This window comes from Caretta caretta, chromosome 21 (assembly GCF_965140235.1).
Source record: "Caretta caretta isolate rCarCar2 chromosome 21, rCarCar1.hap1, whole genome shotgun sequence".
Classification (NCBI taxonomy): domain Eukaryota; kingdom Metazoa; phylum Chordata; order Testudines; family Cheloniidae; genus Caretta; species Caretta caretta.
In genome coordinates, this window is record NC_134226.1 from 5,248,885 (window position 1) to 5,262,254 (window position 13,370).

General features: G+C 44.3%; 1 protein-coding gene across 5 annotated transcripts in view; it reads right to left on the bottom strand.

Moving 5' to 3' along the window:
• LOC142069757 (C4b-binding protein alpha chain-like) overlaps positions 1 to 13,370 on the bottom strand; it is a 28,660-nt gene that overhangs the window by 4,969 nt on the left and 10,321 nt on the right. For 3 of the 5 annotated variants that reach the window (XM_075122040.1, XM_075122039.1, XM_075122041.1), the window contains exons 4-8: positions 10,219 to 10,304; positions 9,155 to 9,349; positions 6,968 to 7,147; positions 2,545 to 2,589; positions 1,227 to 1,256 (exon numbers count right to left, since the gene is read on the bottom strand). In XM_075122040.1, coding sequence (XP_074978141.1) covers positions 1,227 to 1,256; positions 2,545 to 2,589; positions 6,968 to 7,147; positions 9,155 to 9,349; positions 10,219 to 10,304 — 536 coding nt within the window. Of the gene's footprint in view, positions 1 to 497; positions 521 to 1,226; positions 1,257 to 2,544; positions 2,590 to 6,967; positions 7,148 to 9,154; positions 9,350 to 10,218; positions 10,305 to 13,370 lie in introns of those variants that run through there. The other 2 variants (XM_075122042.1, XM_075122043.1) reach the window with 2 other exon arrangements.

Sequence of the window (13,370 nt, forward strand, 5' to 3'; positions counted from 1 at the left end):
AAAAAAGGAAAGCAATAACCAGGTGATAACATTAAACTATGACGTTTATGGTGAAATCCAGCAAAAATTCACAATTCTGGAATCCACTTGCACCGAAGTCTTCAACAGCAAGATTATTCAAACGCGAGTTTCCCATTGGTGCTTTAATGATGGTTTCCCTACTGAAGATCTTATATAAAGATTTGAGCCAAAATGTTATTCTTCTGAGAGAAAACTGAACAGAGACATTAATAAAATATCCAACTAGGAAAAAAAAAAGTTACAGGACTAAAACCTCCCTTCAAAATGGAGAGAGAGAAAGTTCCAGCTCTGGAACTAGAAAGGCAGAACAGTGAAACGCTATCCGACACTGTCAACTCCCAATGTAGAGTTTCTTCTCCATTGCCTTTTCCATTCCCATTTCTGGTGGACACCAGACATACACATGCAGTCTGCAGTAGTACCCTTCTCCAAAACAGACCAACAGAAGTACAACTTCTAGGGGAAAGGTCCTTAATTCCCACTTCCATATTCTATAAACCTGAATATAACAGTTAAGATGGAATCACAGCTGGCGACTCTGTTTAGGTACATATTAATAAGTCACAAGTTTATACAGACAGTCTAAATAAAATAGATTTTTACCAGAAATTTACTCATGGTAGAGTGAATCTTGAGAAAACTGAGGGGGGAGCAGGTCAGAGTATAACAGCCATTAACATCTTTGAATAAAGAGGACAGCGATCAATTGTTCCCAATGTCCACTGGAAGGCAGGACAAGTAGTAGTGGGCTTAAACCGCAGGAGGGGTGATTTAGGTTAGATATTAGGAAAAACTTTGTAACCCATGGTAGTTAAGCACTGAATAAGCTTCCAAAGGAGGCTGTGGAATCCCTATCACAGGGGATTTTAAGAACAGATTGGACAAACCCCTGTCTGGGATGATCTAGGTTTACTTGGTCCTGCCTCAGCACAGGGGCTGGACTTGATGACCTCTCGAGGTCCCTTCCAGCCCTTTGATTCTTTAAGCATCTGCCTCATGAGCTTTTACATGGCACCACTCAACAGAACAAAATACAGTAACAGAAAAACTAGCTGTCCGGAGTAGATTCCTCACGTAGTGAAGCGGCAGGGAAAAAAATTGTATGAGATGAAGAAAGTGGAACATTAAATACCTTATGCTATTACTGCATCTTACTATGTAAAGTCTGTGCATTGAATTATTTTTTAAAATTTTAAATTACTTACCAATAGCAATCACGGTACCAGTGTTCAGCCCTAGAAAGAAAAAAAGTGCAAGGTGAGCTGAAGTGACACATTACATGAATGCCAGATAACTATAGGAATCCATTGATTCCTATTGGTGCAACATTTAGTACCTTAAACCACACGCTAAATTAAACAAATAGACTCAAATTAATACCATCATGCAAATTACAGAATTTATAAGGTATACTGGAAACCAGGATCTGACCCCTAGATAATCCAATATTGAAAGAAGAAAGGATACCTGGAAAAGCTGCCTATTACTTGTACATTGTAATAGAGACATGATGACAGACCTGAGAATTGACAGGGCAAAACCTCTATAAAGATTTCCTCTATTATGAATGAATGCTCTCATTTGCAGAATTCTTATGCATCCTTCTGAGACCAGAGGGCCCTCCCCTCCAGACACTTTCAGGATCTCAGCTGCCAAATTCTGCACTGACTTGAAGAACAGCTCTGGGGAAGCTTGAAAGCTTGTCTCTCCTCACCAACAGAAGTTGGTCCAATGAAAGATATTACCTCACCCACCTTGTCTCTCTAATATCCTGGCACCAACATGGCTACAACAAAACACTGCACACAAATTCTGCACTGGTCAGCCAAATATTTACCTATAGCAAAAGTCACTAGAGGTGTGGTGTTTGGATCAGCTACTACAAAACAGGCCTCTACACGTAACTACAGAATTAGTGACATCACGTTCTCTGCCAACCTGTACTTATTTGGGAGCAGAGCAGAAACAGGAGAAGAGTGGTATTTTTATTTTGATACTCCTGCTGTCATTACCAGAGGATCAGTCAACTCAAGCCTAACCGTTACTTACGGAACAAAAAGTGAACTGAATAGACATCTCATCGGAGTGCAGTTTGACACCTGACTACCGGTTAAGCCTGTAGTTGCTTGTGCCATTATTGTGCAGAATTCAGATTGACAGTTTCATACAGCTGGCATTTTATAGAGATATATTGAGTGAGTGGCCATCAGCAGGTGGGTATTATCATACTGACGAGTGGGGGAAAAAAGGAATGAAGGAAGAGATAGTTCTGGGTGGGAGACAAGACTACTACCTAGGTATAGGAATTTAATTCCAGCCTCAGTCTTATACTTCACACCTGGCATAAGGGGTATTCAGGTGAGCACAACTGTACTTGGTTACATATTATGAAGTGCAAATTGAAGTAAGTGTGCAGAATGCTCCAGTTCAATGTGTAAACCAACGCCTCCACCATCCACCTTGAGGATTCTAGGTATCTGAGCACAGTGGTTTTTTCGCTCCCTTTATCGTCACCAGGTTTACCTGGGCTTTCTTTAGGGCCATTTGGGGTTGTGTTCAGAGTAGGTTCTGCAAAAAAAAAAAGAGATTTACAAGAGGATACAGGAGCAACCCACTTACCTGAATGTGCTGATCAAAACCACACCATGCATGGAAACACCTCAAAGACGACAAGACAACTAGACAGGTTTCAGAGGAACAGCCGTGTTAGTCTGTATTCGCAAAAAGAAAAGGAGTACTTGTGGCACCTTAGAGACTAACCAATTTATTTGAGCATGAGCTTTCGTGAGCCACAGCTCACTTCATCAGATGTGTACCGTGGAAACTGCAGCAGACTTTATATACACACAGAGAATATGAAACAATACCTCCTCCCACCCCACAGTCCTGCTGGTAATAGCACCATTACCAGCAGGACAGTGGGGTGGGAGGAGGTATTGTTTCATATTCTCTGTGTGTATATAAAGTCTGCTGCAGTTTCCACGGTACACATCTGATGAAGTGAGCTGTGGCTCACGAAAGCTCATGCTCAAATAAATTGGTTAGTCTCTAAGGTGCCACAAGTACTCCTTTTCTTTTTGCGAAGACAACTAGAGTAATTTTACAATGTTAGTTTGCAACAAAACATGCTAAAAAGACCCAGTTGCAAGACTGCTCCTTTTCTCTCCCCCCCATCGAAGGATCGAGCACTACCTGCTAGCACCTACTCAACTAGGCAACACAGACAAGCGATTTTACCCATTTCATTTTCCTTAGGATTTCTGCTGAGTTTGCACAGTGACAAGTGTCCACATGCATGTGGACACATTACTTGTACAGCCATGCCAAGAACTAATTCTTTGAACCAGAAGCCATCTACTCCTACACAAAATAATTAGTATTATAGTACGATTTTTGAGATGGATGATCTTCGGCCAAGTCAACATGCCTGGAGTGCCACACCCCCTAGGAGCCTGTAAGTGTCTATTCCCTCGCTTGGTACATGGTCTCCCCAATTCTCAAAAGCCATTGTCTCATCCCACCTATCCCTCCAAACTTTTCCCTTACCTCCCTTCGTTTGTAAGTTCTCCCAACACACCCCTGCCTCATGTTTCTTCACTCCAACACCATCCTTCACCCCCTCCAGCCTGGTTTGTCCTCTTCATTCCATCCTAACTTCTCTAACCAAGCTTTTTAACTGCTCCTTCCCAGACCAGTCTCAGGCCTGTACTCCGCTCCATCCCCCTCTTCCTGTTGAACCCAGTTGATCCTCTCAAGACTGTTGAGCCAGGGATGAGAGTCTTGTAGATGCCCAGGTTATTTTCCCCCTCTGGCTGCCTCGGCAGAGTCTCTTGCAGGTTCCTCTTCTTTCTCCCTCTTTGGGCGATTTCATCTGCTCACATGATTTCAACTACCATTTCTATGTCCATTTCTTGCAAATTTATCTGTCTACTCCTTACTCATCTCCACCCATCCAATCCCACTTCTCAACCTGAGATCTCCTGAGATATCTAAATTAGCCAAAATTAAAAATACACCAATAATGGTGACATATGAGGAACGCAAGCCTAGCTTGAGACTTCTGTATTTAACATCATGAATGTTATTTGAAAGTTTCAGTCAGCCTTTGACAGCATGCAAACCATCAGAGACCATTATATTGAGATGGACCAGATGATGTGAGTCCACAGACTATTTATAACATTATGTATCAATACATGTGTGTGTGTTCCTGGCTCACTAGAAGGATTTCCTGTGGAAACTGGATTAACTAGGGGGCGATGTAATGTAAAATCCCAAATCTGGTTACGTAGACAGCTCTGCCTTTGAAACCTTTCCTGGGGAGAAAGGGGAGGTAACTGGTTTTACCTGCTTTCAGGGAGGCCTGAAAAAAAGAGGCAAGAACTTGGGTTGTCAGAGGCCATCTTGAACTGGTAGAGACCTTCATTTTGATTCAACAAATGGACATAACATTTGTCCACATGAGGACCCAACCCTGCTGAAGGGGTGGAAAGACTTAGGTCTACCAACGTCCACAAAGGGCTGATAGGTGAATTCTGGTATGTTCAATATGCACATAGACCTCTTTCTTGGATACGTTTTCTCCATATGATTTTGTCTTTAAATAAATGTACTCTGCTTTGAAAGAGCTGATTGGATTTTGGTAAGCTACTATCATTATCTTTGTAGCACGGGGGCTAGAGCTCGGTGAACCCGACATACTGTTGTTCGTTTAGGTAAAAGACTGCCATGCTGTTCTCCAATAGGACTAAGAGCCTTTGATATAGGGTAGGAACACTGACAAGTTCTGAAGATTGCCTCAAGTTCCAGTACATTTATAGGTAGGGAGAACTCTTGAATCCACCATATGTCCCAGCAATCATAGGCAACGTCTTAGAGTGGTGTAACGACGAGCCTGCATTGTGTGTGTGTGTGGATCTAAAATTTCTTGAAATCTGGCCTGTGGCAGATAGGCTGTTGCCAATTGAGAATCCCCCCCAAGAACACTATTCTTTGCACCGGACAAAGGATAGATTCACTCTTGGTCATCAAGAGGCCCAAGACATCAAATAGCAACTGGATTGGTCTTAGGTTGTCTGAAACAGCGTCAAATCAACCAGTTGTCCAAATACAGCAATAGCGGGACATTGATTCTTCTGAGGTAAGCCGAGGCTACTGCTATGCAATCTGTAAAGATCCTACAGGCTGAAGACAGGCCAAAAGGGAGGACTGTGAAAACTGGTAGTGTTTGCCTCCTACCATGAACGTGAGGAATCTGCTGTGACCAGCGTGGCTAGCCAAATGGAACAGACATCCTATAAGTTAAAAGCAAAATACTAGTCAGGATCTAGGGGAAGTATATTGGGAGCCAGAAAACAGTGTGAAGCTTCATTTTCTTTATAAAGTTGTTCAGCTTTCATAGATCTAAGACAGGCTCTCTCTTCACTTACTTCTATAGCCATGCCTGTGAAAAGATCAAGAATACGTCCTTGAAGGAGTGGGAGAGACTCAAGGCCTCCTATATGTTGAAGGCAAGCCATGGAACAACCTATGATTCAGATGGTGAGAAGGAACAATCAGTTGGCCATGGTGGTGCAGTAACAGGAGCAGTCACTGGAGACAGAGCGAGACCAGTGCCCGTGCCCTAGTACCTACAGAGCAATTGGAAGCTAGCAGAGTAATGGTGGTCTCTTCATTGATCAGATGTAGGCAAATATTGCCAGGGCCAATTGTACCAGAGACTGTATCGAGGCCAGTGCCCATGCAAGCATTGTGGATGGGAACGGCGCAGCAACCTGCACAGCAGTCTACAAGACCAGAGAATCTGGCACCAACTAGCACAGGAGATCTTAAGCTGCAGCATATGCTTCTAATGTCTTCGCTACCAACAATGCTGACTGAACCTCTGTGAGCAGCCGTGCCAAAGTGGAGGCGATTCCCAGCCCAAAATAGTAGATGTATTTGTCTCAACAGTACAGTGGTTGGTACAGGAGTCACCAACTCTCTGGGCTGTAGATTGCGTAACAGTACCAGGGAACTTTGAGACAGGGCAGATCTCAAAGGACTCATCATAACAAAGTCCAGCAACCTCACCTCTGCATTTTTGGGTCCTCTTTTTGAAGGCCCTACATATCCGGCACTTTTCTCTGATATGACCCCCTCCGAGACACTTCAAGTGCTGGGAAGGTGGATAACTAATGGTATTCCAACCCTGCCAATGCAACAGTGCTTAAAACTGGGCGACTTCTGCATGCTAACGCCCCAGTTCTGAGCAACTGCCCGGATGAGAAACCAAGAAAATATTTAAGAAAATAATCCTAACAGGTCAACGAGTGATACAAATTCATTAGAGGAAAAATCCTGTGTGCAGAGCTCACTGGAGACCAACTACTCACAAGAGGCAGAGAGAAATAGCCGACAGAAGGTAGGACAGCTTGAAAGGGAATGAAACAGCTCAGAGCACATGCACTGCTCCAACGGGTTTTATTTCCTTGTTGTTCAAAGGAATCACTAACTACAGGTGGCAGCTGCTAAACCTCTCCTGAATGCTTCGCCCTATGGGCCCTCATGAGGAAACTTATACATGCTTACAGCTCAGTACAGCTAGTAAGCTGTTTCAAGTGCTTTTGAGAAGAGGATGCAAGGAAGGGTAGATGAAGAAACATGTGCTCTAAAACCTGAGGGAGAATATTGCTTATCGTAGCAACTGTGAATGACAAAATTCCAGAACTTCGAGATGAAATGTACTTCGTGAATTTCACACTTCCATTTTCAGTCTTGTGGAAACTACATGCTAAACAACTGGAAGCTTTAAATAGCCAAAAGTTCTTCCAACTCACCAGAAGTATCTTTTGTTCCTCCTGGACGGGAAGTTGTAGGTGTAGTATGTGTTATGCCGATGACAAAAAGGGGACACAGACACTCAAACTTTACATCATTTTAACGTTGCTAAACATCTTATACTTACGCAGACAAGTTGGCAAAGATGGAACCCAAGAATTGTTAGCTTCACATCTAACTGAACTGCTACCATGCAGAGTGTAGCCAGAATCACATGCAAATATTACGGCGTTTCCATATGAATAGTCAGGTCCAAACCCAGATTGCTTTCTTCCATTTTTAACTTCTGGCTCAGGACACTTGACCACTGAAAATTAAAAGTACCAGCATAAGAACGTTTGGCCCAGGAAGCATTTAGTGTGTGTGGGGATATGGGGGCGTGTGGAAGAATTAGAGGAAAGACGAAAACGCCCTGATACTTGACTACAGTAGGTACCAAAATGTATTTCAAAATAAAGTTATACAACTCTGGATCTTTTCCTTTAAAAAGATGCTAGTCTATATACACCACAGCACCCAACTGTATGGCTATCAGGGCCCGCTGTTATACCAAAAATAAAAACCAGCAGGATCTTATTAAAGGGAAAAAGGCAAAATACCACATTTATTGTGAATACAGAAAGAATCATAGAAAGCAGTAAGTTCTAGTTATAACATTCCATTCAATCTCATATTTATTCACACATTCATTCATTCATTCATACAAACACACACACACACACACACACACAGGTTCTGCAAGGTTGTTATCATAGTTACCAGCCTTAGAGTTGCTCATGCCAAGCCACTGGTCAGGTGGCCTGGACATGAGGAGGGAGCAGGGCCTTGTCAGATGCTCATCTGATGCTCCTGGAAGTTGGTTTGCAGAATCAGACCCCAAAGTTCTCACTTTTTAGAGTCTATTTTTATAGGAATTTCTTCCTATGCCAGTCTATGGGAATTGCTTCATCATGCTGTTGCTGAATCAATCAGCAGATAACATCTTGGAGCCGTCAGGAATGTGCTATCTTGTTCTTTGGTTCTCCCATTCTTGAGGCTGTTGGGTGGATTCCAGTCTGCCCTCCGGGGGGTCCTCTGGTTATTTTCACTTGACGCCTTCTTCAGCCGATGGACACTGGATTCTTAGGCTGGCACCTCCCTGATCATTCAGCTATTATCCACACCAAGCATCCATCCACATACATCCTCTATCTCTATTTTAATCACAATTGTTAATACAACAAAAGGGTGGGGAGTCTCTGGGTGCTGTTTCTGTTGTTAGAGTATTGCTTTGAGTCTCTCTCTCTGTGAATTGCTTTGAGAACAGACTCTGTCTTAGAATGTACTAACACAATTAGCAGCTTGCAAGTTTCACACATAGAGGGAGAGAAACAGTACCAAAAACCAAGAGACCTCTTAATTAGTAATACCCTGGAATTTAAACTCTGGGGAATCAAACTCATTTGTGATTTTAATACAGAACTTCTTTAATATGATCCAACACCGCCCCCCACAGTAAACTGCACAAGTTAATCATCATTTTACGAAGCCATCAGAAATTTGGGTCAAGTTACAAGAGATGTACATACAATGACATTCTGGAACTGAACTTCCCTGCTTTTGGCGGAGTTATTATTAAGTAGCGAGGTGACCAACCTGCCTAATGCCTTCGAAAAAGCCTCAATCCCAGCTGTTAGGCTGGGAAACTCAGAAAGAATAAAACCAAGTTGTTGCAACTGCTTAAATACCAAGTACATAAATGCATTGTTAGCTAAATGCAACAGTGTGCAGGAGCACTGCCGTCACTAAAATGAGGATTGTACAATGACCTTTATTTCCCCCTCCGAAGAACTTTATGGCTGTGATATGAACTCACAGAAGCCTGAGCCTTCACTGCCAAGGAGCCCTCCCAGAGAGTTCTGAAAAAGGCTTGCCAAACAATCCTGCTTGTAAGCCCCTCTCTCTCTCCGTCCACTCCCCTTTAGCACTTGAGTTGAAGGGTACTGGCATAAAAGCAAAACCTTAGTTTAAGAGTTTATCTCCACCTAAAAATCAACTGTTTGTGACCTGAGAATTAACTTCAATCTTGGAACACTGAGGGGAGACAAAAAACACAGGATGTATTAGAGGCAAAAATTCTTTCCAGGAATGATTCATGAAGTTTCAGTCATTCTTTAGTTTTTCAACAGTAACTAGTTTTCATGATACGTATTTAGGGGGACAAAGCACTAACTGAATTTCCTCAGGTTTATGGGTTTACTTAGCAATCAAAATAGAGTTTTTCTTGGAAGGTGATCGTAGAATAAGAAGGGGATAAAAAACAGACGCTACTAACCTTTGCATTCAGGGGCAGGCCCACTCCACTCTCCATTGAAATGATCTTTCGTTGTACAATGAATGGAGGCCTCTCCAATAAGAGACAAGCCCGGGTCACATTTGTAAGTTACTGCTGAGCCAAAGGAAAACTTTTCTACACTCTCACCATTATGGGATCCCTGGGTGATATCAGGAGGTGGACGACAAGGTATTGCTGAAGCAAAGAAAGTCAACATGAAAATTAAAGTTTCCACTGAAGGTGAACCAAAGAGAGTTTTCACTAAGAAAGTTGTCTCAGATCCCCCCAAAAAGCTATTTAGCCATTTGGAAGCGTACTTAACATTCCATTTTAATATTTGAAGAAATACCTCTTTCAGATTCTGAAGGTTTGTCTGCTTTTAGGCTTGACCCAACCCAGTACGTCCATTGCTTAAGGAGGATGCTCCATAAAACACCAGCTCTGGAAGATGACCTTAGCAGAGCGCGCTCCTTCCCAACATTAGCCTCAAGGAGCCAGAACCTCTCGCCCGGCATCTCGAGATGTAGTATTGTTCCACCAGAAGAAAACTAAGCTAGAACAGTTCTTTTAGCAGCAGCTGATTCTAGACTGGACATCAGCAGCATCATTGATAGACCAAGCCCAGAAAGCATTCAAGAGATCAAATTAAGGTAGAGGCAAATTAACTGTGATTCACTCCAAAAGAGCCTTAGATTTTAAGTGGATAGTCACATTTGGGAAGCGTCAAAACTTCTTGAAGTCATTATCATGCCTTTTACATAGTGAACAGGAGGATTACACAGATACAATAGTGAAGAGGAGCCATGAGGCCTGTTGGATTGTGCACATTAAACAGTGCCAGGTAAATAATCTAAAAGGTACCAAAAAAAAAAAAAAAAAAAAAAAAGATTCTGTAGGAGTCATCTAAACACCATGGTGAAGCACAATACGATTTCATTCCTCCCCACAACAAAACTGTCATTTGGATTAAATGCCAAAGGAAGAACAGAGACTCCTCTGAAGCGCCAGCTATGCTGCATCATCTCCAGACGTGAACTGTTCTTAAAACCATTAAATTGCTTTACCTTGGCAAAGTGGAACCTCCGTATCCCAATCAACTCCATTTCCCACAATCACACACTGGGCAGAAGTCGGTCCAATTAATCTGTACCTAAAGAAAAAAGGTTCAAGTTTGTGACTCATGGAAGCAAAGAACTAGTTCCCCGTCCAGAAAGATGGAACATGGTTTCTTTCTGCCAGTAGGTGGAGACAAACCATTGAAAAAGGGATACATCTAACACCACAGGACCAAGGAACACGAAGGCCAGGTATACAGTACACATCTATGTCGGTACAGCTACAGTAACGCCTCACTTAACATCGTCCCAGTTAACATTGATCAGCAACGAAACAATTAGGGAACATGCTTGTTTAAAGTTGCGCAATGCTCCCTTAGAAGGCTGTTTGCCAGCCGCCTGCTTTGTCCACTGATTGCAGAAAGAGCAGTCCGTTGAAGCTAGCTGGTGGGCGCTTAGAACCAGGGTAGACCGGCAGCCGCCCCGCCCCATCAGCTTCCCTAAGTTCCCTGTGTGGCAGCCGCCCAGCAGGCTATCAATTGTCGGGCAGTTCAGCCATCCCTCCCCCCACTGCCCTGTGCTGCTCCTGTCCTCTGCCTTGGAGTTACTCCCGGGAGCCTCCCCCCACTGCCCTGTGCTGCTCCTGTCCTCTGCCTTGGAGTTACTCCCGGGAGCCTCCTGCTTGCTGTGCGGGGGTTGGAGGGGGAAAAAGGGTGCTAATGTCAGGGTGTCCCCCTCCCGCTGTACCCCTTCTCCTCAGAGAGGTGCGGCAGAACACGACAGGGCTCAGGACAGAGGGAGCTTGCTGCCAGCAACTGCTGTCAACTTGCTGATCTACTTAAAAAGGCAATGTACTTAAACTGGGGGTCAGCACACTTAAAGGGGCAATGCGCACATGTGTGTCTCTCTCAAGCGCGTGCGTGTGTGTGAGACTGTCTCTCTGCCATGCTGTGTCTCCTCCCTCCATTTGTGCTGCTTTGTAGAGTGTGAGGCTACATTAATAACAATGTGTTAACCCTTGAGGGCTTAGCCAAAAGCACTGCATTTCCAAGTCCATTGAGCTGAAGGTCCAGCTAAACCCAGCACACAAAGTTGCAACATACTGACAAAGCTTACACTTGGTCTTCACTACAGAATACACTTAGCATTCGATTAAATTGAAGTGAAAGATCTTGAAGAAATCAATCTCCTGTGACGGCAGGGAACAGTGAGAGAGCACGCGCGTGCACAGATGGGCCCAAGCAGCTGCTAGTTTGTAAAATAGAATTACACCCAAAGACAACCTGCCGACAGCAGTAATGGGAGACAAGACAGCTGCCCTGAGCGGTCACCCACTTGCCATCTCCCTGTTCCATATTCAAAATTCAAGCATCATAACTGTCCAAGATCTAACCAGTGGTCTTTAAACCCACAGAACTCATAGGCCTGCATAATTCCAAAGCATGAGGCCCCTATAGGCTACTGTACAGAAAGTCACCAAGTCCTGCAACAAGAGCTTGGAAATTTCTGTGGATCAAACCTACTTCATCCAGAAGGCAGGATATGGACCAATCTACAGAATGAACCAAGGGATTTAACTCCCACCTCTGTGCAGCCGGAGAGCCTGCCTTGCCCCAGGGAGTTACCTCCCCATGCCCAGATACATCTAATTGAGACTGGGCCTGGACATCTCCCACCACCCCAAATATCCCTTGGGAGTCCAATCTCTGCTGCTTGGACAAGCCACCTAAAGTTGTGATACAGAAAAACAAAACTCTACACAACACCTGCATTCCTGTCATTTGTGTGCCCCCGCAATGCAATCCATTCAACTCGCAGGGAGGGCGAAGAGCTTGTGGCAAATTGCCAGCACTACTTTGATGGGTCTCGCGCTCTCTCTTCTTCGGGAGGGTTCAGGGCATCGTTTCTCGCCCCTGAACTGAGGTATTAACTGCCCCACGAGTGTCCTAGAGGAGGAGTGGAGTGGAGAGGGAGGGACCTGGGCCCGCCCTATACTCCAGGTCCCAGCCCAGGGGCCCTAGGGAAAGCAGTAAACCACTAAAACTAGTGGTTTCTTCTTCTGGGCTACTTCCCTCTCCTGCCCTCCCTCTACACAAACCAGGTGTCCCTTTACCTAGGGTCTTGGTCTTCTTAGCCCACCGCAGCACTTCTCCAAACTCTCCTCTGCTTCCCCCCAAACTGCTCTCTGCTCCAACATCCATCCACTCTGCTTCAACTCCTTTCCTTGTCTGATTGAAGCTGGGGGGGTGGGGAGGTGGTTTATCAGGTGACTGGCTTCAGGCGTTCTAATTAATCTACAGCGAACTTTCTTCCTTCTACAGGGAATAAGGCTCCCTTCTAACACTCTCCTACTACCCTCTGGCCATGCTGTATCACAAGCTATTTAAATTAAGTACAATGCTACCACAAAAACAATGGGTAAAAACTGCCCACGAACAACTTCAGGCTGGAAATTAGAGGGTTTCTAACCATAGGAAAGGTAAGGTTCAGGAACAGTCATCCAATAGTAGTTGTGGGGTAACTTAGTTTGAGAGAGAGCCAGACAAGTTTATGCGTGCAATTATATGATGAGGTTGCTTGTGATGGCAGGGCTCAGCAACCCTGGGGTTTTTCTCCAGTGTGTGTGTTACATTCCTAAGGCTCACGCGTCAGGATCTCAGCCAGGCACCTGCAGCAGTCAGGAAGGGATTCCACACCAAACGTATTCTGAGTTGGTTTCTTTTATCTCCTTCCTTTGAACCATCAGGGATAGCCATGGCTGAAAATGGGACACTGGATGGGGAAGGCCAGGACTCTGAGGTGGCATCAACCACTCTCACCTCAGTGCTTGACTTACATGCTCAGGCTCTAGTATGTGGGGTTGTTAAGAAATTTCCCCCCCGGTCACATTGGCAGTGACATTGGGGGTTTTCTTGCCCTCCTCTGGAGTATGTGAGTGCAAGTCAATTGCCAGGATTATCTCAATATATATCTCACTTCCACATTTCCCTGCCATGACAGGGACCCGAGGAATTTGTGCACCTCAGGCCCTCCTGTTGTCTGACCATGGCACATAATGGTCTAAGCTCCTGTGGGCTGTAGTATTTTAGACTACATTTTGGTTGAGTTTAGTATGTGGGTCTCTGGGAAGTGTTAGTGGCCTGTGATATACAGGAGGTCAG